General features: G+C 35.3%; 1 protein-coding gene across 1 annotated transcript in view; it reads right to left on the reverse strand.

The window, feature by feature from the left end:
• Positions 1-993: 993 nt before the first annotated feature.
• The window catches only part of LOC147074762 (uncharacterized), a 60,669-nt gene continuing 33,687 nt past the window's right edge, over positions 994-27,975 (reverse strand). The window contains exons 5-14 of the mRNA XM_085942597.1: positions 26,681-26,867; positions 24,234-24,495; positions 20,681-20,770; positions 17,984-18,145; positions 17,374-17,467; positions 14,915-15,074; positions 13,082-13,293; positions 9,247-9,362; positions 5,201-5,381; positions 994-3,175 (exon numbers count right to left, since the gene is read on the reverse strand). Coding sequence (XP_085798723.1) covers positions 3,099-3,175; positions 5,201-5,381; positions 9,247-9,362; positions 13,082-13,293; positions 14,915-15,074; positions 17,374-17,467; positions 17,984-18,145; positions 20,681-20,770; positions 24,234-24,495; positions 26,681-26,867 — 1,541 coding nt within the window. The 3' untranslated portion in view covers positions 994-3,098. The remainder of the gene's footprint in view (positions 3,176-5,200; positions 5,382-9,246; positions 9,363-13,081; positions 13,294-14,914; positions 15,075-17,373; positions 17,468-17,983; positions 18,146-20,680; positions 20,771-24,233; positions 24,496-26,680; positions 26,868-27,975) is intronic.

Here is a 27,975-nt window from a genome sequence, read left to right on the forward strand (position 1 = left end):
TATTTGTTATAGTATTAACGCCACCATAGAATCGCGCCAATAATATCACGTTACGCACACAGACGACGTGGCGTAATTTAAGAGTGCGTTACTTAATAAAATCTGACTGATTTAATTTTGTGAATTTGTTATATTTTTCAATGACTCTTTTTAGTACAATTACGAATAAATTATAAGGTTTATGAAACCTTCAACAAAATTTAATTTAAATCTGTCTTTTTCCTCGGGTCCATATTGCATTTTGAAATGTATCTACTCTTATTAGTGGTTTTTACGTGCATTCTTTGCTTAATCGGTTTTTTCTGCAGATTTTATAATATCTATTGAAGAAAACAACTGTTCACCGCACATGTTAATCACACAGAACAGATAAATAACAATGATGGTAGGTAGAACTCAGTGGCGAAGGGTGGAGGTAGGCTGTTAAGGTCTGACATAAATAGTACAGATTAAATTTGTTAGTCATACGTACCTATTTGTTTTAATTGAACTAAGACTACAATTTACTGATAGTATTGGTTAGTTTTTAAAAATCAATTAAACCCTGCCTAAACCAAACCATAATAGTTTTCGTACACTTTGGGCGATCGGACAAAATTATGCATTTTCATTCATACTTATTTGTTTTCGTTGATTTAAGAATATTACACATGTTGTTGGTTAATTTATTTAAATGCATTAAGCCCTGTATAAGCTAAACTGTAATAATTGATAAACAATATTATTATATCTATAAATATACAAAGTTATGTATAATTTGATTGCATAATTTTGGATATTTTATAGATAGATGAGAATGGTCTTTCCTGAATATTTCTTGAGAATTCTCATCCTTCTCAACCTCTAGGTGGGACAGTATTAACGTTTTTGTCGAAACCTTTTGGAAATCTACGTATTAAATTAAAATGCAATTGAGCAATATGAAAACATTCATTTATTTCAACACAATAAATACCTTAAAATAAAACATAACAGTGGTTTTTCATAAAAATATACAATCTCAATAGTATAAGTTAATATTTACATAAGTACCTAGTTATGTACTTATTCTAAATTAAAAATAAATTAATAATAAAGTTTTGTATGTATATTGTTGATAGTATATAAACAAATTATAATTATACCTATCTATATAATATGTAGGCATTATGAATATATCAACCCCTGAGAATAACATGGTTCCATCTAACACTGATATAGTTTTGAGATAATTAGCTCCAAAATTTCAAACCGTTATACTTCATCCTACAATCATCATAATTTATTTTTGATTATCTAAATAATATGATAAATGTCGTATCCGGAAACTTGTAGGTATGCAGTTCGCCATATTACACTAAATCGTAAAATGTTGTATCGGAAATATATGGCCGTATATTGAAAACCGTCCAACCTCTTTGGGTCGTACCGTACGGTACTGACATAAAATTCATGAATAAATAGAACACGGTTTTTGTCGGTTTACACTTTACAAGAAGCCAGCAGCAAACAAATTTTAAAAATAGCCGATATACTGGGTTATTTGTTAGGTTAGCCTAGGTTTTCATTCTTGAATTCATGGATTTTGCCAAAATCAGCAATGAAAATTGAATTAATGTTCATATTGAATCTAATAAAATTGGAGACCGTATAGTATACGATCATCTCTTTCCGATAGAAAGCTCACGGTGAACTGTGCCACGGTGAAATGTACATACAATTTATATCTAACCGATAAATGTCCATGTAATAGTATATTTTAAATAGGAAATCCATGAAATCGATAAAGTCAGTTGGAACTTTGTTACTCAAAAAAGTGATTTCAGATAAGTGAACAAGGTTTTATCTACAGATAAAAACCTTGTTCACTAAGTTTAATGGTAATTGCAATAATTGTCAGTTATTACAAAAAATATGTCACATTTTTTTATTTATTGAATAAAATGATTTGTGTAGGCAAACAAACGATTATATAATAGAAATCGTCTTGTGTAAAAAGTCACCATTTTAAAAAGTTCTCAGAGGAAAAATTATTTTTAATTATTTCCTGACAGACTGTAGACACTTAGTCAACGAGGGGTTTTCAGGTGAATGGAATATTACTTCTTCTTTGTCAGTACCTCATGCCTGAGGATCGTGAACCGGGCGATTTGGTTACCAAAGATCCTTCTCAACAGGTTGGTACCACTTCTCTCGGTATTCTACGCCACGTAAAGCCTATGTCTGTGGAAGACTACCACTCATGAATTGGCGCGATCATCTGGGGAATCCAATGTATACTTTAATTTTGTGACCCCACATGTCTAAAAGACAGCGCGGATGACATAAACGGACACTAACGATTGTGGATCTGACAGGTCCCAATAACGCTAGGTGTGCACGGATAGTTATAACTTCATGCTAGGCGTTCATCGCTAGACCCAAAGTCCGGAGTATCTCAGTATGGGGAAGGTGTCCGGAGAAGTGCGGAGGTCCGCGGATGAAGCTATACGTAGTAGTATACGGAAGACAGTGACACCTGCTTCATTTTGTTAGTCGACTTAAAAATAAAAACTAAATTAATATGGATATTTTTTAGAAATGTACCCCCCCCCTGTACCATTTTTGTGTGCGCACCTGCCTATCAGCATTTATTTCATCAGTTTTGTAAACTCTGACTACTGGATCAAGGCCCACTATAATATTCAGGCCGTGATACGAAACTTCGATGGCAGTGTTAGTTATTGCTCATACATAGAATATAGAAAATGATGAGTGTTGCATATTGAAATAAATATTAATAATTTGAACGAAATATAAATAATCGAAAATATACATTTATTGCGAGCAGGTTACCGTAGCATTGCATTCTAAGATAATCAATAACTAGCATTACCATTGTAATTTTCATATGAGTGCCACGGCCTGAATATAGTAAGCCTTGCTACTCGATGATGGTGCCTAATCTTCAAAATATCGAGTATCCAGTATTAAGAACCTATCTCGTACAATTCTCCTACGCAGTAATTTAAATATAGATATATATATAAATATATACCTAACTAGTTCACGTTGTTTATTGATAAAACAACGTAATATTTTCCTAATACAAATTATTATACTGATATTATATTTATTTTTTAAAAATTTGGCATTGGAGTAGTTCCATTCCCGGGTGGCCTATTTGAGATGAAGGCATCATCAGTCATCAAAAGACCTGAAACGAGAACAATATTAGTTAGAGGAGATAGATTATCTACAACGTTTAAGGAATGTCCAGGATCATGTTTTGAAAATAGCATCAAACTCCATTTTGACCTACGCGGCGCATGTCCCCCCTTAATAAAAGGTTCCATATGAGGCACGGAGGCTTATCAGAAGTGAATGAATTTAATGATATATTATAATATATGTAATATATTATATATTATTAATAATTAATGATGTATAATGTACCTATTATTATTTATATTATTGTGTGAATACTTTTTTTTAAACATGCAGATCTGCAGTGGGCAACATGACGTGCTGACAAAATAGTTATATAAGTGTATAGCTTGAAAACACTTCAGATACTCGTATAAACCCACTATAAAAAATCATATTTCAAAAAAATACGATGCTCGACGGGACTTGAATCCGTATAACCACTGGTATCGCGCCAACTGTGCGTTAACCAATTCTAAATAAGATACAAAAAAGAAAGCTAAAACAATAGGGACAATGAAATCTTCAACAAGGAAATGAGATCTCTACGTCCCCAATAAGACGCCGCCAATTTTTTTAAAATGCAATATAATTGGCCTTTATGGCGACTAGGTTGAACGGCCCGACGGACCCAACAGCTGGTTGGACTGACGTAAGCACCTCTTCTCTCTCTCTCATTCTCGGACATTCCCAGAGGATGTGGTTTACATCCAGTAGTTCTCCACCACATGGACATGTTGGCTGGGTAATAAGTCGATGTCATCATCATCATCATCAGCCTGAATCTATCCTCTGGTGGATGAAGGCCTCTCCAAGCTGAGTCCACTTCTCTCGGTCCTGTGCGTTGCGTTGTCACGTACTTCCGCAGAACTTTATAATTTCATCGATACAGCAGCCTCTAGGTCTACCTTGCGGACATGTTGTACCTCTTGGATACCACTGGATAACTAAATTTGTCAATTCTTCAAGCTATGTGTCCAGCCCATTTCCATTTGAAGTTTTTAGCAAACTATATTACATCGCAAACCCTTGTCTGTTCCGTTATCCAATCATTCCTCTTTTTGTCCTTTCGCGTTGTGCTACTCTAAGTTTCTGGATCTCTCTTTTACTTAGGGTCCATATTTCACACGCATATGTGATTACGGGAAGCACACACTGGTTGAATACTTTGCGCTTTGGGCACTCTTTGGGCTTAGACACAGTGGGAGGTCAATTTTAAAGACATTATTCAGACGGCCAAAAGTACTCCAGCCTGGCTTTACTCCGCGAACAATTTCATCAAATATACATCCACCTATAGACACTTGTTGTCCCAGATAGATGTAGTTTTTTACCTGTTCAAGCCGAGTGCCATTGATGAGGATCTCTTTTTGGCCCGCATAGCCATGTATAACTCTAGTAATAAATAATGGCTTTACTCTGCGAACAATTTCATCAAATAATATCCATCCATCTATAGACACTTGTTGTCCCAGATAGAAGTAGTGTTTTACCTGTTCAAGTCGAGTGCCATTGATGGGAATCTCTTTTTGGCCCGGAAAGCCATGTAGGTATATGTAATAATCAGTGACGTCCCAAGACAAAATTCCGCCCCTGGGCAGGGCTATTATGCCGCCCCATTTTTTTTATACAATAATTTTTATCATCAGTGCTCGTGTCGTTTTTCTTCACCAAGGACGTCGAAGGGCAACGGAAATAAACTAGATATCGCCAACCCGACAAAAAATACAGTCATGCTAAACCTTTTATGTCAATTAATACATTTTGTTTCTAACAAGTGAGCTGATTTTTTTAAAAGAAAGATATTTTCGTTATTAAGTACTCAGCTTTGGTAGCTATTTATGTATGTACCAAATGATTCTCCTCGATTTGCCGCCCTTCGGGTAACTGCCGCCCCCAAGCAACGCTCAATCTGGACGTTCCTCAAACGGGACGTCGCTGGTAATAATGAATACAGGTCAAGTTATCGTTCACGTATTTTATTGGCTATAGTGGAACATGATATTTAATATTATGATGAAAGTATAATATCTACCTGCTATGCAAGCTGTCATGAAACATACGGCGCACCCAGTTATGAGACCCCTTATGGCACAGCCAGCGATGTCTGATCTTCTGTCAGGAGCCATGTTGCTGAGGGCAGCAACCAGGATACCGACAGAGCTGGGGTTAGAGAAGCCACACAATGCGTACGTCGCGATTGTTTCCGACCGAATCTAAACAGATAAAAGAGAACATAAAATTTTTGTTTATTAACCCTGACACTACATTCCATTCATGTCCATAGACAAAGCAAATCGACTTTAAATGGTGCGGTAGTTACTGTAAGTAATTAAAAAAAATGCATTTTAAACAATGGCATTAATATGGACGAAGCATCTGGAAAAAATGGGGTTTGGGTCGAAATCCCGAATGCTGAAATCCCGAATGGCCGAAATCCCAAAAAAAGAGAGACACAACACATTTTTTGTGGAAATATAAAAAAATAAAAAATACAAACATCACTAAGTGCGCAATCTTGAATTTCGCAATTTTTGCATGAGAGACAAAATCCATTTTTTGCGGAAAATGGGTTTTGCAGATTGCGCAATTATTGATGTTTATATTTTTCGGGATTTCGACCTTCGGGATTCCGGCCATTCGGGATTTCGGCCATTCGGGATTTCAGCATTCGGGATTTCGGACTTCGGGATTTCGGCTTTCGGAATTTAGGCTTTCGGGATTTCGGCCATTCGGGATTTCAGCATTTCCCGCTCACTTCTTTGTCGGGTCTGCCGAATGGCATAATCTGTTCTAACGCCATTACAATAAAGGTGATATTGCTATATTTCCCGACGCTTTTTGTCGGGTCTGGTGAATGGTTCGGTTCGAACGGGTTCGCTCAAATGAACATTGACACTAGAAACACTGTTCTAACGCCATTAAAATAAAGGTTATATTGCTATAAATTCCCGATGCGTGATATCGCATAATGGAAATTGCGTGACCTCTACCAACACATGTGGAAATGTCGCTATGCGCGAATTTACTTGCTAGCTACTGTATCGAGTGCGTTGTCCATTAATAATGTCATTGATTTTAAACACATTTAGTTGTACATACCTACATAACTTGAAATAACCTCAAATATTATACCCACTAGAAAAAATCACATTTGAAAAAAATACGATGCTCGACGGAATTTGAAGCCGTATATCCGTATCGGTATCGCGCCAATATGCTTTAACCAATTAAACTACGAGCCTCTTACCCAATTACGATAATGTAAACTAGTAGGACCGTGAAGTTCTAAGTAGTATTAAAACCAGGAAACTACAGTACCTCGGCCACATTATGAGAGGACAAAAGTACAGCATTCCTCAATTTGTCATTCAAGGAAAGATCAATGGTAAGCGTAGCAGAGGACGGCGCCCCGTTTCGTAGCTTAAGAACCTCCGTGATTGGTACGAGTGCAGCTCCACTGAACTGTTCCGGGTAGCAGACAACAAAGTTAAGATCGCCTTGATGGTGGCCAACCTCCGCTAGGGGATGGCCCAATAAGAATAAGAAACTAGTAGGTCCTCCATGAAAAATGCTTATCGAATTGCATAATGAGGTGTTATAAGAAATGTTGAAAGAAATGGTTTATTAAACCTTTAGTTGTGTTAATAACTTAGATTTGAATTCTTCTTAAATCACGGTTTAAAGGAAATTCCAACTGAAACATTTTTTTAGATTATTAGAGACAAACAAAATGTACCTCTCTCCAAATCATCTGTCTTAGATATGGCCACAGATTCATGACACACTAAGTAACAAAAATTTTCTTTTAGATAGCACCAGATGGCACGTATCTCACCGCGCTTTACGCGTGAGTACCAAAAATGTGCTGCGCCCATATAACGCGTTTCATTTGGCAGTGAACAAGCTAGGTGACCTATGAATGGGCATAAAAAAACAAGCGCGAGTGCAAGAAGAAAGACTGCAATTCAGTCGTGACTAGGGATTTCAATCCCGGGATCCCGAGCTATTTTCGAAACCTATGAATCCCGGGATTGATAAACGTGAAACGATGAAAAATAAAATAAAAACTAAAACATAACAGAAAAAATACTTTTAATAACAAGTAAGTAACTACATTAGAAATAAACTGAGTTTGAATGAAGTTTGATTTATACCCATGTGTAAGTTGCCGATTCATTTTATTTTTTACACATAAATTAATAAAAATGAGAAAGATTAGAAAAAACAATGCTTCGCACAATTAACAAGTAATTCCACCATGATCTCATACGTTTTACGGCAGTTTCATATTTGGCTGACTAATTAGAATTAGATTTATGAAGCGGAAAGGCCATAAAAACCTACACCATGATTTGCTTTAATATTTTAAATGTCGCTAACCCATTCATTAAGTCTTTATTATCAGAAACAGCAATCTCATATTAAATTCACATTATTATTTATATTACAATATTATTTACTCCATTAAACTTATGTATCTCCAAGATTGAACGTATACAATATTAAAAATAAATGTCTTAAATAGTATAAATTATCCTAGATTTATTTTTGACCGATTTTATCAATGTTATTAGTAAATATAATTTTTTTATATTAACAATGGAAAAAATGCCAATCCCGGGACCAGTCCCGGGATCCCGGGATTGTCAAATTGTAATCCCGAAATCCCGGGATCTGAACTTTGGCTCGGGATTGAATTCCCTAGTCGTGACACACGGCTCCTGAGATTTAATATTTCGCGATATAACTGGCAAGATAATATATTCTTGTCGGTGTACAAACTAGGTGACGTATTATATTTTGAAATGACTATAAAACATCAATGTTATTCTTTTTAGAATGGCTATAAAAACATTGCGTTGTCGAGAATCTAGCGAGTGCATGTGGACCGCTCAATGAGGTCACACATACCTGAAATATGCACGAATTTTTATGGGCCAACTGGACAAAGCCTTACTATTGTAAAAAAGTAAGAATGCTCAGATTCTTCATGACAAAAGTCTTGAAATGATCATTTTAATTGGAAGGAACTCAAAAATACGAATATGGCTACGATCAATCAATAATTATTTGTTCTAGAACTACCTTTTGGTCATACCTGCTAGTGGAGAAGGGTGAAGGTAGGCTGCTAAGATCCGATATAAATAGTACACCTTAAAGTTTGTTTATCATTCGTATTTGTTTTTATTGAACTAAGACTACAATTTACAGATGGTGCTGGTTAGTTCTTTAAAAATCAATTAAACCTTGCCGAAACCAAATCATAATAGTTTTGGTATGTTCTGTGCGATTCGACAAAATAGTGTAAGTACACTTTTTCATTCATACTTATTTGTTTTCAATGAATTATTGGTATAATATATGGTGAATGAGTTGTTGGTAATCTCTGCCTAACCAAACCAAAGTAGATAAAAAATATTATTCTATCTATAAAATATCCAAAATGATGTCCAATTAATACTCCCTCCTTCTTTGGATGTATGGTGGTACCTCTAGGATGTTTAGCTCAGTCGGTCGGGGAGAAGATTAAAAACAATGGAATTACTTTTAATAGTAAAATGGAGGTTATTTTCGCAATTTGTGTGTAATTTATCCGAATACAACATTGGTTATTATATTATCGTTAATATTACCTAAAAATTTAAGTTTAATGAATATTTAAATATGTAATTCCGCCAGACACGATGTAGGTATTCGAAACAGAATTTAATTTTAAAAGTAATTATATTGTTTTTAATCTTCTCCCCGACCGACTGAGCTAAACATCCTAGAGGTACCACCATACCTCTAAAGAAGGGGGGAGTATTAATTTGACGCCCAACAGTTTAATGGTATAATTTTAGATATTTTATAGATAGACGATTATTTTTTGACTGTTATCTATTACTTATGGCTTTGTTTTCGCAGTGTTTAACTGAATTTAAAAAAAAAACTAACCAATACCATCTGTATATTGTTCAATGCAAACAAATACGTATGACTGACAAAGTTTACTGTGGACTATTTCTGTCGGATCTTAACAGCCTACCTCCACCCTTCGCCACTGATACCTGCTATAGATTGTGTAGATAAACTTACAGATAAAAGTCCTGCCGCCTTGTACTCTCCCATCTTCTGGTACGCCACAAATTCGTTGACAACTGTCTTCAGTCCAATCAAACTTCCAACCATCTCGCAATCTTTCCATGGCACTCCTAAAAATTAAGAAAGGGAAATCATCAAATGACCGAGACTAACGTTATAGCGTTACAGTATTGAACATATGGTTGGAGTATGGTTTGCAATACCGGTATCCTAGTATTTGCGATACCGAAATACCGGTTTTAAAAATCGATATCGTCGCCCCAAAAGCAAAAGGGCACATGTGCAATTTTGACGGTTTTGAGTTATGAATGCAGTTTTCTTCGTAATTTTTTTCTCTACATTATGGGCAAAACGGCATTTGTGAAGCAAAGCCCATGAATTCACAATTGAGCAAAGAAAATACAGGTTACTTGTGTATTTGTAAACTGATCTTCATTTAATGTATAGGAAAAAGGTAACATGTACACGATTTTAGGAACTATGTGCAATGTTTACAAAAATAATATAGGAAAAAGATAACAAGTGTAATTATTTAATTAACTTTTATTTAATTCACTGAGGCGGACGAAACCGGTCCTAATCTATTGATTAAAAGTGGAATAAGTACTACAAAAAAATTGCATTTTATTAAATAAAAACAACAATACAATGCAGTTCCACCATGAATTGATAGTTAACAAAAAAAAAAGAAAAAAAAAAGTGTAATTATTTAAAAGTGAGTTAGGGCCTTTGTACAAAAAAATAGTTTCGTTGCAGAAAAAGGGCACTTGTGAAATTTGTGAAAAATTTGAAAACATGTTGGCAGCGGACAAAGAGGCCCTAATAAATATTTTAGAAGATCACAATAAGCGTAAAGTGGACGCTCGCAAATCAAAAGATGAAGATAAAGTTATTCATAAATGCATAATTATAAGAAAAGGGTAACATGTGACTTAAAACATCTTAATTGCATTTTATTCTTAATTAATTAGGTCACTTGTGTTCCAAATTTCATTTCAAAATATTAGGTAATAACTTCTCCACGATTTTTTTTCACTCCAAAAACACTTAAAATGCGTATTTCTCAAAACTCAATTTATGTACAAGTGCCCTTTTGCTTTTGGGGCGACGATATAATATTCGGTATAGAAAATGGAAACAAAATGTATTAATTATTAGCATACAATGTTTAATAGGACTGTACATTTTTTTGGAATAAACGATGTCAGGTTTACTTCTTTTGGCCCTTCGACGTCATTGGTGACCAGCAATGGCACATGCAAATTTGCGAAATACATTATTGTAGGTCATGGCCCCCACATCCTGAAGCGGGCCCTCAGGCTAAGATGTTTGGCGGCCCCCCTACCTATCGCTAAGGGTAAAGGCAGTGTGACGCGTTTTCCAAATGGTGTAAGTGGTAAAATTAAGGTGTATTTTTAGTGATTTTCTGTATTTTTAATGTGTACATCCATTAAAATACAGTTAAAAATTGCATCGTAACCAAATATTTTTAATTATTTATATTAACGTACTAAAATAGCGCCGCAGGCGATTTTTTTACTATTAGAGCAAATTTGTGATCTATGTTTATCTCACTTATCTGGTCGACTAGTCACGCCGGGCCCTTCCTGAGCCCGGGCCCTCAGGCTAGAGCCTTGTCAGCCCCCCCCTTGTGGGGGCCATGTTGTAGGTACATCCAAAGGTCCAAATGTTTTCGCCCGTTGGGTTTTAGACGTTGTCGGGTGTGTTTTTAGATGTATCAGAGATTTATATATGTATATTTATTGGTAGGTACTTTTGTTTTTTCCCTTATATTTCACGAATACCAGTATTCAATAAGAAATACTGGTATTGGTATTTTGATTTGGTATTGCAATCCCTAGATAGAAGTAATGAGAATGAAAATTATTTTATGTTTGTTAATCTTAATATCGATTATGATTCTATCTGACAGGAATGTTGATATTGGATCACTGTAATATTGTAATTTACGGTTATTTTGTTGTTTGTAAGGGTCGTATGCATAAGATTCCCAAAAACCTTATAGGCTATATACTGCACGTTTGTATGCATGAGTACAAACGTAATTCGTTGTTTAGTGACGTCACGAATGTGATGTCATCATGTGTCATGGTGTTCATATAATGGCAATCTTATAAAATTTCATTCCCCGACCAATAATTCAAAATTTTGAAATTGTAAATGTGTCTGAAAGTGTGCGAACGGTACCATATAAATTTAATAATTATAAATGAATAATTATTATGAACTTTAAATAATTTATCAGTTATTTTATCACATTTATTTTATAATTCTACTGTACAAAAGGATTAAGTATTGCCAGTAAACATTTCCATTTGGTGGCAATACTGAATACATACATATTATTATGACTAACATCATTTCAATTATGAGATGTCAAAACAGAATAAGAATAAATTACAGAAATGCAAATGGATTTAGATAATAATATGTAATGATCTCTGTATAATATTATCATTTATACCAATCACCGTATGACACTAATGATGTATCCAGTGTATTTGAGAGTTGTGCCTTGTTTATTACAGTTTTCTTACAATAATTAACTAGGTAGGTAGGTACCATACTATTTTGAAGAATGCAGAATGCTTCCAATTGCATATTTTATTGCCAGATACAGCAGTAGGTACCTATCTTTGCAGTCGTTTAGCGGAGATATTTTATAGTAATCTTACGTAAATCCATCTTATCTCTCCATGACAAATATTGCGCTTTGACATTTGAAAGTGACAGATGAAGCAGCCATTTTGAATGGCGTGTGACGTCAGATTGCTTACGTCACAGACAGTGCTATACGCTATATGATGGAAAATCGGTTAAATAGTTTATAAAGAATTTGGGAATCTCATACATACGGCCCTAATAATAATTTAATATTAAGTACATAATACGAATATAATGGCATTATTATTTTGTTAGTTTTATGTATATTGCGGACAAACAGGGTATGCGTGGAACGTTTATTTAATTGTGCAATTATTTATGAACTGCTGTCCTGTAGGGTTCAGATGAGACAACTAAGGCCTACACACTGGATAAGCCAGTTTCTGACCGGCCATGATTTCACAGCCAAGCTGCACGGCATTCGTTTGATAGGACATGGGTCGGAATGCACATGCGGGTGCGACCATCAAGACGCTGAACACGTCCTCTGGGACTGCCCACTGACGGGATCCGACCGAGAGGAGCTGTTCGCTAGGGTCCGTCCACACACGGGCCCGATTCGCCACGCCGACTTGATACCAATCAAGACCAACTTTGAGGCATTTGACAAATGTACTGCGTCATATGGACTAGGCATATTTATTTAAAAAAGAAGTAATAATTACAAGATAAAAATAACTTTTTATATACAACGTTTTTAAATTTTCTGTTGAATCATATAAACTTGACTAGACTAACATAAACGAGCAAAAAAAATTGTACTTGATAGAAATAATACTAAAATGTCATTTTGATTTCCATTGTAGCGCACGTATATATTATTAATTTAGTTGCTATGATCCCAGACCCCTAGCAACCAATAATGGTGTCGAAATAACTTTTCATACAAAACAGAATTAACTGAAAATGAATTCAATTCTACTTAAAGATGGCTAAAAGTATTAAAAAAAAATCATTGGCATCGTGTTCTGATATATTCTAAAAGTTTCAAATGTCTAGCTAGTCGGGAACTTAGTTAAAAATGGATTGCAAGATTTGTACCGGATAAATAAGAATACGAGCTACGAAAAACGTTGTAAAAGGGCCAAATATTTGAGAAGAATTCAAACACTTTAATTGTTTAGTACGTATAACTCCAACTCACCCATGACCCAGCTAAGCGGAATGAAGACTTTCCCAAAGATCCACTCGAGGCTGAGGAAATCCAAGCCTACGAGGTTTCCAAACCAGTACAGCAACGCGTTGACGAATGCCACCAGCGAGATGAAACCCACCAAGCTAGCCACAATTCCCAGCACCAGAGAAACGGCGTTGGATGCACCACGGGAGGCAGCATCCAGCACTGATGAGTTTTCACTAGAAGAGAAAACATTTTAGCTGCCTTATCAATACTCATTAAAGATTTTGAACTACGACTGGACAAAAACTTTTTGTATTATGTGAAACATGGACCCTAAGTAAAAGAGAGATCCTGAAACTTAGAGTAGCACAACGCGGTATGGAGAGGTGCACGCTGAGCATAACACGAAAGGACAAAAAGAGGAATGAGTGGATAAGGAAGCAGACAAGGGTTTTCGATCTAATAAAGTTTATTAAAAGCCTCGAATGGAGATGGCCTGGACACATAGCTCGAAGAAGAGACAAATCTAGTCATCCAATGGTATCCAAGAAGTACAAAACGTCTGTAAGGTAGACCTAGAGGCCGCTGGATCGATGGAATGATAAAGTTCTGCGTAAGTACGTGGCAACGCAATCCACTGGACCGAGAGAAGTGGAAGCAGTTTGAAGAGGCCTTCATCCAGCAGTGGCTAGATTCAGGCTGATGATGATGACTTGATGGAAAATTCACAATGTTGGCAAATATGGCGGTCTGTTTTTCGTTTGGTTATAGGTAAATGTACCATTAATTGCATGGTGTTGCCTTTCAGCAAGAAACTGTATTATTATTTATATTTTTGTTTGTATAAAATTATATTTAAAAACATGCAGTTATCTACAGTGGACAACATATTGTGCTGATAAAATAGTTATAGTTTTTATTCACAGGTGCCACTGTTAATTTGAAATAATATTACACATTAAGGTGAAGCCTTTACTCATTTTTTTGTCTTCTCACATATTCTTTTATAGTCATATGCAGGGCTCGAAATGGACCGGAGCGCCGTTCCGGTTCGTGACATCGATAAAATTATCGCTCCGTCTCGTGGAAAAAATATTTTGACCGTCTGAGCTAGATAGACCATATAATAGAAAATGTAACACATTTATTTTTATGAAGTACACATAACATTTGATAACTATGTAAATATCTTCAGTAAATTGTCGAGCGCTCCGATTCGTAAAATTTTCCATTTCGAGCGCTGATCATATTTATTATTAAATTTAGTTTAAGTATTAAGTTTTCTATTTTTTGTGACTGAGATTTTTGACTTATTCATAGTTTTAATATTTATTATATTCATTTTAAAAAACATCGATTTTTATAAAAATATAAATGCGTACCTATAACTTGAAATCCTTTTATTTATATGGTTATATCCAATCGATATTTGATATTAGGAAAGAACATATATATATGCCTACCAGTGACGTCCCTAGATAAAATGCCAGCCAGTGCCAAAATGCCGCTTCATTTTTTTTTATACATTATTTTTATCATCCTTTCATGAATGCAATATCTAATAAATGTGTTGAATGGAGACATTACTAGCAAAATATCAGACTAATTATTCGCAAATCTGCATGTGTCGTTTCTGGTCACCAAGGACGTCAAAGGGCAATGGAAGTAAACTAGATATCGCGGACCCGACAAGACCAGTGAGTTTATTTTTTTAATGTAAATATATTTTCGTTATTACATACTAAGTTTAGGTAGTATATATTCCAAATGATTTTCCTCGATTTGCCGCCCCCAAGCGACGCTCAATCTGCCTACCCCCACGGGACGTCACTGATGCCTGCCCTTAAACTATCTTACCTCACAACTGCTGGAATATTGCCAATGGCAGTCTTGGACACTTCAGTCTCAGGGTAGAAGAGCTTCGAGAAGCAGATAGCCGCTGGTGCTGACATTACACTTGCAGTTATGAGATGAGCAGGCTCTACGCCAAATGATATGTACGCAGCCAGCGTACTTCCTAAAAACGAAATACAGTAAACATCTTAGAGCAAGTATAAGAATAGAGTAGGGATTACAATACCGGTATTTCAAAACCGGTATTCCAGTATTTATCAATACCGAAATCAAGCACACTCGTTTACGTTTTTGAAAATGAATTATAAGTTATGTGCTGTTAAAATGCAATAATAATAAAACAAATTTCATCAAATATAAGTAACTGTCGCGATAGATTATCATAATATTATTTCGAAATAGAAAACATCCATGATAAAAATGTTCAGTTATTCTATATTTATTGATGACTGTACAAGCGTTGAATTTAAGAAGCTTTTCCTGCAGCCGGGCTTATTTGCACTTGATGAACTTTTGAAGGCTTTTGTTAAAATTATCAATATATTCAAAGTAAGTATTTGTAAAAAATCACTAGTTCTACAATTATGATCAATACATGTTTTTAATTGTCAACATAATAAATGTAGGTATGTAGGTTTTTGCTATAAACTAATATTTCTAAAAGATTTTAATAGCTATATTTTTATTGATAAGCACCTACTTCTGTTCTTTTGAATGTTTAAGAAACACGGGTAAGACATACCGGTATTCAATAAGAAATAAAACCGGTATTGACATTTTCATTAGGTATTGCAATCCCTAGAATAGAGAGAGGGGATTTATAATGTTTGAGACTTTCACGGTGGTTTGTGATTGTAATACATTTTTTGGCTGTCAAAAAAATCTATAACGATAGAGAGGGTATTGTTCGCATGATGAAATAACTATGAACATTCATAGCACGTGTTCCACTCCATGTCTTTCACTGATGACGGGAGATCAGGGAACTCAGAAATAATGGGAACTGAATTACCCAACGGGTAAGGCGATAGCAGGTAACCTTCTCAAGTAAGGAAGAATCCGGGTTAAACTTACACACGTGTCAAGAATACGTTGTACGTATAATACTGAAAACTGCTCTCGGTTTATGCATTTACGCTCATTTAATGTTGGTGTATTACACACACTATTGCATGTGCATAATGCGTGCTTCATTTTCGTAGGACACTCACACATTCAAAAACCCTGCTTCAACGTGCGGCGTATTGAATATAGCCAATCGATATTCTATTTATTATCTGTTCTGTGCGGGAGATGGTACTAAACAAGCCATTATCGGAATGGGAATGGCCTGAATCAAATGCCGCCTGTGACCTGTTTGATACTAACAATGTGATGGTGCTGCTTTATAGCAGCAAGTCGTGGTACCTTATGAAAGCTCAGAGTATCTATCTACCGAGGTTCTTGTTCAGAAAATGTGGGGTAATATGAATTTAGAAATAACAAGTAGATAAAAATTCGATCCACGCAGACAGTAAAGAAGTGACGTTGGACTAGGTTCAATAGAATTGTAATTATAGAATCGGAAAATCGGATGCTGGTATGATCTGAGAAGATGCAAGAAGACTGAGAGCCGAAAGGGATTCTTTGAGGTGGATATGGATCAAGAAGAGAAAATAAATGTTTCCGGACTCAAATAATAAAGAATCGATACGATTTATGTGTGTTAATATCACAATCGTAGTAAGTGTTGCCGTACTGGCTTCTTTAATTTCTTTTATTTTGTTAACTGTCAATTCATGGTGGAACTGCATTGTATTGTTGTTTTAATTTAATAAAACGCAATTTTTGTAGTACTTATTCCACTTTTAATCAATAGATTAGGACCGGTTTCGTCCGCCACAGAGGGACATTCAGTTGAAAATGTCCCTCTGTGGCGGACGAAACCGGTCCTAATTTATTGATTAAAAGTGGAATAAGTACAACAAAAAATTGCGTTTTATTAAATTAAAACAACAATACAATGCAGTTCCACCATGAATTGACAGTTAACAGAATAAAAGAAATCACAATCGTAGCTCTACAATTTTCCAAATAAAAGGCAATACTAGTATTGATAAAACATCAAATTGAATGTGAATCATGTCCATTTTGACAGTTCCTTCAGCAGTATAAAGAGCTATTTGCCAACATTAATTTGCTGAGTTAATAAAGCCTGAATATACTTTATGTTTTGACTATTTATTTTATTTGATCCATGTACTATCAAAATATGGTAAGTGGTATATACAGTGGAAAACATTCCTGAATTTTACAAAAGGTGTTTTAACTTTATGTCCAAATATCTCAGGATCCATTTTGATGGACTCGATCCATAATTGTTTTGCACCACCCATTTGTAAAATGTAAATCTCATGTTGTGAACGTGTTGAATTTAGATTTTTTATGCCCACAATGTTCCGTTTTCTTAAATAAATAAATACCTGACACTGTTGCAAATCCAGATCCCATTATGGAGTGAAACTCAGATTTTGTAAGTTGCGAAACATAAGGCTTTATAAGCAACGGAGACTCCGACTGAAAATGCAAACAAAATAATGAGATTAGGTATCTCTAGTCCAATCAGAACAACTTTATGTAATATGTTCTTCGCACATTACAACCACTTGTGGATGCGAGAAATCGGAACCACTTGAAGTTGAGTACCCTACCTATGGTTTTACTCGTAATCCAGGTTTTAAAAACCCAATTATCCAATGAATAGGTTACAACTGTTTTTTTTTTATATAATAATAATAGTATAATATATAATTATATATAATATAATAAATAATATTATATATAATAAATAATTTGTAATAATAATAGTACTTATATTCATTGACATGTTTTCTTTTTCAAGTACATGCGGAACGTTTTTTAGTCATCTTTACACGATTTAAGAATATATTCCTCCGACGCCATCACAAAACAAATTGACGTGCTCACAAGTCGACTATCGCTCTCAGACTGGCAACGCGGCCGAAATTACGTCCCACATACTGTTGAAAATTATTAGCCGTTTAACTTAAGTACGCTCTTAAGTATATTTACCATTCCCAAGAATGTGTTGGCAGCGCATATGACACTTTCGCAGACAGTGCTGGACATGGTGACTTGCAGACACCATCCGAGCTTCAGGCAGATCCACTGCATAGCTCCCCAGTAGAAGAGGATCTCAATTATCAGACTGAAGAAGAATATCACAGGTAATACCTAAAACCAGACAGAAAAATATGTGACAATACTGTGAACAATAAATTTCTCCTCTTATAATAAACAATGACGTACACACCACCGCCAATGTTTCCTATAAGGTGTGCGCGTGTGTGCGCACATATACCAAAATGTGTCCGCACACATGTTTTCATCCCCCGCACAGTCCTCACACAAAAATATTGGTTCGATAGAATGGACAGGAGAGAGAATAAATAATTATTGAAAAATCAAAATAAATTATTTAAATGTTCATTGTATAAATATATCATTATATCGTCTCTGTTCTGGCAGAACACACTAACTGGAGAATACTAGTTTTGAGTAATTTGACTTTCAAGTTGTTAAAATGTTTGAAATGATGTTCTATCATGTGAGTTTATTAAGTAATCGTAAAAAGGATGACTTTAAAATAAAGACTGTTTATTTATTAAGAAGGTTTTCAGACGGTAAAGTTTGAAATAAGGAACATTTTGGTACTAACTCAATATGTATTTTTTTCGAATAAGTGTCTTATATTATAGAGTCCGAATTAAACTCATTTATAAGACCTCAAAAGCAGAATGCTGGAACTCACGAAGTAAGCAACAAAGTAGGTTTGAAAATAAATGCAACAAAGACGAAAGTAATATTCAACTGCTTTGTGGGCCAAAAAGAGATCCTCATCAATGGCACTCAGCTCGAATAGGTGAAAAACTACATCTATCTGGGACAACAAGTGTCTATTGATGGATGTATATTTGATGAAATTGTTCGCAAAGTAAAGCTAGGCTGGAGTGCTTTTCGCCTGAATAATCACCTTCGGACGGTCTTCAATAATGACCTTCCACTGTGCCTAAAGCGCAAAGTGTTCAACCAGTATGTGCTTCCCGTTATCACACATGGGTGTGCAACATGGACCCTAAGTAAAAGAGAGATCCAGAAACTTAGAGTAGCACAACGTGGTATGGAGAGGTGCATACTGAGCATAGCGCGAGGGGACAAATATAGGAATGAGTGGATAAGGAAGCAGACGAGGGTTTGCGATGTAATTGAGTTCATTAAAAACCTCAAACAGACACATTGCTCGAAGAAAAGACAATTGTTGGACAAATTTAGTCATCCAGTGGTATCCAAGAGGTACAAAACGTCCGCAAGGTAGACCTAGAAGCAGCTGGATCAATGAAATGAAAAATTTCTGCGGAAGTACGTTGTAACGCAACGCACAGGACCACACACAGAAGTGGAAGCAGCTTGAAGAGGCCTTCATCCAGCAGTGGATTGATTCAGGCTGATGCTGATAATATATAATTATAATATAATATTTTCAATAAACTAATTATTCATAATATTTTAAGTCATATTTTTGTCGAGACAAAGAAATAAGTGTTGTGTTTGAAATTGTGCAAAAAAATGGTTGATTGGCTGGACTCCAATGTGATATAGTTACCACCATGCGCTAATATTACCGAAGAGTTTATTTGCTTGCTTATTTGTCAGTACTATTGCACATGCACACCTGTTCTGTATCAAAACATTTTTGTAGCTTCTTCTTCTTTCTATATATAGGTTGTATTTGACCTATTCCAAAGACTCATTCACCACTGGTCTCCGGTTACATCCTGCTTCAATCCTCCTCCACACAGTGACTCCATTTCATTATTGACCTTCCTCTAGGTTGCTTTCGCTGGGGTACTCATCTAATTTTTGGAGCACTGTCATCAAGCATTCTCTCAGTGAGGACTAGAGGTGGGAAAACTGGTCGATTTTGAAGACTAAGTATACTTACTACCAGTATAAAAAATACTTAGTATCGAAACTTGTTCGAAAATACTTACTAGTATTTGAAATATTATATAGAGCGTTTGGCGTGAAAAGCTGTGTCAGTGCATTTTAGAAGCCATTATTACACAAATTGTTTATATAATTATTACCCGTTTCAGTTTATAACTTCCAATTATAACAAATAACTAAAAAATGGAGAAACTCGAAGTGAAAAACCAGATAGACGCGTAAATACTTATCAGTCTCATACTCAACTGAAACTAAAACTTACTCCATATTATTACTATAAAATGACCTTGTCACCATTTCTGTCCTTCACTATACCAACTTTAAAACTGGGGAGAAAGAGGGAGAGCAATGACGCAAATGACAGTTGTGTATATCACGGCTCGACATACGTGTATTATGCTATCTCCATCGCACGCATTTAATGTCAATGGTATTGAAAGTCTACCAACTAGCGATTCGCGGCGATGATCTCATCGCATGCCTTCGAACTTCGAACAAGTTTATTGGGACACACTTACTGAGTAAGGGTAGTAGCATGCCGAAACTTGAGTACACAAACTGGTGTTACCTCTAGTGTGGACCCGCCCATCGCAGTCTTTGCGCCTTACAGAATTCACCAATGGTTTGGTGTTCCACAACATTCAAGTAGTTTTTACACAGCATTCATTTGTTGACTGACAGATAAATTTTAAATAAGGTCTGGATTATGCTTTATAATAATGAAATTGCTAAAAATAGGGAATAATAAAAGTATTGGCTTACTTGAAAACAGAAGATGTGAAGGTCTTTGACGAGGAGTTTTCCAAAAACAAATTCGCTCCCAAAATCTGTCATGGACAAGAAAGCAGATACCTGAAAAAATATAATCATTAGAATGTACCTTATTGTATAGTTAAGCGTGTTTATAGTATTCCTGTGACAATATTTTAATAATGTTTTTCATTTTGTTGTGCCCTACACTATTAAAAGTCGTCCACCATCAGGACAATCTTCGCTATATTGTCTGCTACATGGAACAGTTCAACGGAATACGCTCGTACCGATTACGGAGGTTATTAAAGGTTCAAATACATTATGATCACGTTATGTGCTGTCACGTGATGTCACAATAAGCTGCTCTCATCCCGCAACACATTTTGAACTTTTAAACGAACATTGGCGGCTCTTGTGGTGCAGTGCATAAGGCGCTGGCCTTCCATCCCGGAGTTCTGGGTTCGATTCCCAGTGAGGTCAAAATATCGACCCTTAATCGGCAGAACAACGTAAGCGACAATTCATAAATTTTAGAGGAGAAGGTTTTTTCTTAATTATTTCCGTAATTAGTTCTAAAAATGAATTCTGTTAATGTGGTTACTAATAATTGGTTACTGCCTATACGGAAATTATAAAACAATTGCATTAATGCTTTTAGTTTTCGAGATAGTGGCGGTAACGCTGTTTTGCTTATGTCTATGACGCGATATTTTTTCCAGGCATGTCGCTTACGCTATTTGGCGTAGTTGTTTTTATTTATAAATTTCATGCTAATTATCATGCCAGGGCATTAATAATTAAGTATTAAAATAAATAACATAAGTACCCATTTATTTTACGAAAGGGGGCGTTGTTAAATAAATTAAAAATACTTTTTAAATTAATATTTTTGCTTGTAGATACTTAACCACATAGGTAAAATAAATTACCTACTAATTATGATAAAATAAAATTGTAATCTTACAAAAAAATTATTGTCCCTTATTTTTTAAGCAGTAATCGCTGTATTATCCTCATTCGCATCTTCCTGATCGGATTCCGGTAAAGTATCTTCCACTGATAATCTATGTGGCAGTTTCATAAACTCATCCGTCATCTCTGAGTGATATTACATTTAACACGGATACTTTTAAGATCGTTATACTCGATCTCCGATATTGGTGATTTAGCACTATACAGCAAGGGTGGCTGGCGTTTAAAGCATCAGAGCATTTGATCGGGATCTGATGACATTTTCTAGGTCTAACAGTTTAGTCCTACTGTCACCAGAGTAGGTACAATATTTGGTAAGTTTTTTTAAATTAAGTATGCCTTTTGTAATTCACCAAATTTAATTTTGAACTTTGAAGCAATGCAAGAAGCAGCGAGAGATTTCCAGTCACGGAATTCTGCATATGAAATGATGACCTAGCGTTGGAAATGATGGTGGGTCATTCTGATAGTGCCCAAACTACTCTGATTATAAATGACTCAATTCTCGCATGAATGGAATCGACCAGCATCGTAGTACGACCAGTGGGTCTATTCTATACTTTATCGACCGCTAAAGTGATAGATATTATCAAACTTAGGGTAGGTTTGTATAAAAGTATTAGTACTTATTGCAACAATTACAACCAACGTATTACGTAAGTAAGAGAGGTGCTGTTAAAATGTAGCGCTTATTGCAACAATTACAATCAACGTATTGTAATTGTTACAATAAGTGCTAATTCTATGATACAAACCTACTCTAAGTTTGATAATATTTATCACTTTATCACTTTAGCGGTCGATAAATACAGAATAGACCCACTGGTAATAGAAAATGTATTTCTATCAATTCAATGAAAGTTGAATTTTTCATAATATAAGATAGCATAGCCAGTGTTGCCCGGTTCTTATTCTGACCAATCACAGTATAATAAATCCTTGATTTTTTTCCCGCTTTGTCAGTCCTATCCAAAGATTTGTGCATTATTTCGGAGATCTCATTACTGCCACGTTTACCATCAGTTTCACCCCATAAAAAGCAGTATCCATTATTTTTTCCACTTTCATAGATACTTTCATTATAGTATGCATATTTTCGACTACGAAGTTTTTTGCACCTTCTCGAAGTCAAAACTTGCGCACAAAACATCATTGTGATTTTTACTTTTGACCAGATCATTAAAGCATTAATTGCATTTATCCTTTATGGTAAGGGGACATTTCTAAATATCCATTTCAATTAGCCGAAGTATCTTGTCACCAGAAATATTTGTTATTTTCTCGCAAAAAGAACACTATTATCTTTTTTGGTAGATGAAAACCCAAGTTGAACTTACTGTCTATTAAATACGTTTCTGAAAACATTCTGAATCACGACATTAGTGGATTCATTCAAAGAATCCAAATTTTCAGTATAAATTTTATATATATTTTCAACATTTCAAAAATCTACAGGAAGATACTATTATTCGTAGATTATTCCGACAATAGTGAGATGAAACGGTGGGTAATTATTGTTTAATAAACTCTATTAGCAGGTTTATTTTATCTCAGCCAGTTTTACTGGACGGCGCGAGCTTTGCTCCCAAATCGGTTTTCGCACAACTCACTACCAGACGGACCACCGAATAAACCGTACCGTAGCTTACACTATCAAATAACGTCGGTTACGTTGTTTTGCTCTACTTTATAATGCGGTACAAGTTAAAACGCTAAAAGGCACAGACCCTAAAAAAATGTCATGCGAATGAGATCGGGCTCTAATATTTTTGTCACTTACGCGCTAGGTGATATTGAACGATTCTCAGTTTAAAACGCAATTTACCAAAAAGTGTCGCTTACGTTGTTCTGCCGATTAAGGGTCGATATATTCACATAATCTAATATGTAGATTCCTCAATCCTGGGAGTTTTACCGTTATTATTGGGCTTTACGGCCTGTTGTGGTGCTTAATAAAAAAAACAAATAATAAAAAAACAAAATAAAAAAAACATTGTCATTGCCGAAATCACCAGAACAATGAGGTCACCTCCCGCGTACAGCACTGCATCGACACATGACTCAATGTTTTTTTTATCATTTTCCACATGCCTACACATTTTTGATTCATGTCAAAATCGCGTGTTATTTATTTTCAGTAGTTGGCATTATGTATTTTCTATAAGAATGTTGTCTATTATCAATGGTCTGCAGGTTGGGTTCTGTTCATAATATTATCTATGGTTGCAATATCGCAAGTAATTTCAACGTACGTACGCGTAGAAACTGCTCAAACTAATTGAAATTAGCAAGAATAATGAAAAATAATTCAAAATATTAATACATTAGAGTTCACACTCTCCATCATTGAATTTATAGAGATAGTGATCGTTCAAAATATTCTGCGGAATGACGAAATCATAACATAAATTTGTCGCCGTGACAGCATGACAGTACGCGACGTGCATAATGATGTAATTGAACCTGAAGGCACAAATTCTGAACTGAGGAATGGGGTACTTTTGTCCTCTCATACTTTCGCTACCCGCATTTCTTCAAGCATATCTTTCATGTATCTTCCAGTAGCAAGAAAATGAAAATATTTGATCACCTTATCTCCAATGCACTGGAAGATGTCTCTCCCAATTTGCAGCCTGATGGTGAATAATCCCAACACAAACTGCAGGAAAAGGCCCCAAACGACCGGTCTCCAGATGACCTTCGACGGAGCCGTGGAGAAGATGTAACCCAGCAGTAGGATGACCACAAGTCCGATCAGAGATACCAATCGCTCTCTGGATCCTACAGTGTCCAGGACCAGATACAATACGAGGATTCCTAATAGGGTGATGTACAGCGCCATCCTTACGACCCTTGAATAATTTTATTTATTTATTTATTAATTTGATAACGAAACATTGTGGATATAATAAATTAGAATTTCGGATCTTCACAACATGAGATTTAAACTGAAATAATTACAAGATAAAAAGAATTTTTTATATACCACGTTTTTAAATTTTTTGTTGAATCATATAAACTTGACAATTCTATGTATTACTAATTTAGGACAAATAAGGCAATTGTCAACAAACCATTTTTTGCTATTTTCCAACAACCAAACAAATATAGGATACTGAAATGTCATTTTGATTTCCATAGTTGTAACGCACGTATATTATATTAATAATTTAGTTACTGGGACCACCCCTTAGTAACCAATAATAGTGGATTGGATTACGGATTTCTTCCGAAATAACTTTTCATACAAAACAGAATTAACTGAAAATGAATTTAATTCTACTTAAAGATGACTAAAAGTATTAAAAGGATGCATTGGAATCGTGTTCTGATATATTCTAAAAGTTTCAAATGTCTAGCTAGTCGGGAAGTTAGTTAAAAATCGATTGCAAGAATTGTACTGGACAAACAGCCACCGGACAAACAAGAATACGAGCTAATAAAAACGTTGTGAAATAAAAATAGCTTCCTCTATGCAAACATATCTATTTTTTTCGACCATGTCCGATTCTAATAAGATCATATGGGCCTCCGCAAAGTGGAGGTTTGTATTAACAGATTTTGTATTTACGAGAAATGGATGTCAGCCACTTTCTCAAACTATTAGGTCCATACTTTGACTCATACACAAATTGAAAAACCTTGTCAAAACCATGATTCGAACCTGGGACCCTCGTCGCTATAGGCCGACGCGGGTTGAACACCCACATATCTAATACATAACTGATATTACCCTCAGGGGAGAGAAGAGCGAAAATAATAAGTTAGACAATAAAATACACTTAACTAAGCATGTCTATTTCTTTGGGGAGCGCATTGATTAGCCTCGCACCCCTCGCACCCCTCGTCGATTGTGTTTGATAAGTCTGAACTGAGGAAGCAGTTCTGATGCAGAAGAGGTCATGGCTGCAACCACGTGGATAATTGAGGGGTGCATATAAATTCCAATTCTTCAGGACGTTTAATATAATAATAGTGTTTATATGTAACCATTCCAAATTCATAACGCATTAGTTTGATATCCACTCATTTAATACAAGATTTAAAAAAAGAAATAAACGAATGTCAAGTCTTTCATGTATTGAGGCGGTTAATTGTTACAATAAGTTAAGCGTCTGAACTGTCAAACAGTACTATGTTTTAACAGCACCTCTCTTGGCTGTGTTAACTTTTAGAGCGAGATAAACAGTTTTGACAGTTTAGTCGACTAACTTATTGTAACAATTATAATACCTCAATACATAAATATGATAAATTACTCTCGATAGCCGCCTATAGCCAGCCACCTTGTGTATAGAATAGTTGCGGTGAGAGTATTATAAGCACCATTAGTTAAAATTCATCGCAATTAGATAATATACGTATATCATAGTGGTCAGTGCACATAGGCTCGATTACCGAGAGACGCAGGTTCGAATCCTGCTGGGTGTCATATTTTTTCTATCGGTTATATATTTCTTAGAGTAGATGCGCTGAGAGTATTCTAAGTACGAGTACCATTAGTTAAAACTCGTAGCAATTAGATAAGATACGTATATCATAGTAGTCAGTGTACGTGGGCTCGATTTTCGAGAGACGCAGGCTCGAATCCTGCTGGGTGTCATATTTTTCTATTGGTTATATTAGACACCCACGGTGGCCGCGCGGCTTAAGCGTTGGACTATAACGCCGTGGGTCCCAGGTTGGAATCCTGGGTCTGACAAGTATACATATTGTTTTTAAATTTGTGTGTGAGTCAGGGTATGGACCCAATAGGTTGAGCAAGTGGCTGACATCCATTTCTCGTAAAATACAAAATCTGTTAATACAAACCTCTACTCTGTGGAGGCCCATATGATCCTATTAGGATCGGACATGGTAAAAGAAAAATATATATATATTTCTTTTATAAAGTCTTTTCAAATGATGTATAAGTACTTCACTTTTAAGTACCCACTATTAAAAGCAAAATTAATTTAATTTTTCACTTCCAAACAGCAAATCTCATATAGGTAAGTAGTAAAATATTATAATATTATGGAATACAAAAATACTTACATTATACTACATACTTCAATGTCCCACGACCAAACGTAGAAATTATAGATTGGCTCTAGAACTGCTTTGTTGATTGCTTTGCCGAAGAATTTTTTCACTATTAAAAAGTAGATTAGATAAAAATATGTTATAGACATCAAAATAAGAAGCATTCCGAATCCGTCGCAAAATTCCCAATCTCCATTTCCTAAAAAAAAACATTACACATTGTTAGGTAATCCAAGTGATTTAGTATGATCCAGTGGCGAAGGGTGGAGGTAGGCTGTTAAGATCCGCCATAAATAGTGCACACTAAACTTTGACAGTCGTACTTATATGTTTTCATTTAAATAAGACTATAATTATTTACAGATGGTGTTGGCTAGCTTTTAAATTCAATTAAACCCTGCGAAACCAAGACATAATAGATAATAGTCAAAAAATACTCGTATATCTATAAAATATCTAAAATTATCCAATTAAATCATAGATAGCTTTGGATATTTTATAGATAGAATCATTTTTTGTATCTATTATATTTTTGTTTAGGCAGGGCTTTACGAATTAAAAAAAAATGAACCAAGAATATATTGTGTAATATTTATTCTTAATTCCGTGAAAACAAATAAGTATGAATGAAAAAGTGTGCACAATTTTGTCCAATCGCCCTAAGTTTACCAAAACTATTATGGTTTGGCATAGGCAGGGTTCAATTGATTTTTAAAAACTATCCAACACTATCTGTAAATAATTGTAGTCTTAGTTCAATAAAAACAAATACGTATGATTAACAAAGTTTAATGTGCACTATTTATGGCGGATCTTAACAGCCTACCCGCCACCCTTCGCTACTGGTATGACCTAAACAGTGACGTCCCGAGGAAGTAAACGGGTCATGCGTTGCCCCTAAGGGCGGTAAATAAAGGAACGAATACCAATACCACAACTTTTGAGAGCAGTGGTCGTTTTTCATAAAGCAGACGATACGGTCACTTCGTTAGGTAATGCCAACATCTTAGTTAAAAAAATAATAATAATTGAAACATGAACATTCCTGGCAACCTATACTATGTTTGAACCTATTGCATAGCCCTCCTACCTATCGCTAAGGTTAAGGGCACTGTGTAAGTCAACAACTCTACAGTAGCGTTTTCCAAATGGTGTTCGAGCCAAAATTAAGGGTATTATTTATTCAGTGTCATTTTAACGATTTTTTGTATTTTTTAATACATTCACTTGAATTATGAATTTGCCTAGAGATCCTCCAGTATAAGTTGCCTGCTGAGTGAGGGCATCACATGTTAATATATTATATC

The sequence above is a fragment of the Rhyacophila brunnea genome, unplaced genomic scaffold (assembly GCF_057557595.1).
Source record: "Rhyacophila brunnea isolate RB1 unplaced genomic scaffold, BYU_Rbru_1.0 scaffold_15, whole genome shotgun sequence".
Classification (NCBI taxonomy): domain Eukaryota; kingdom Metazoa; phylum Arthropoda; class Insecta; order Trichoptera; family Rhyacophilidae; genus Rhyacophila; species Rhyacophila brunnea.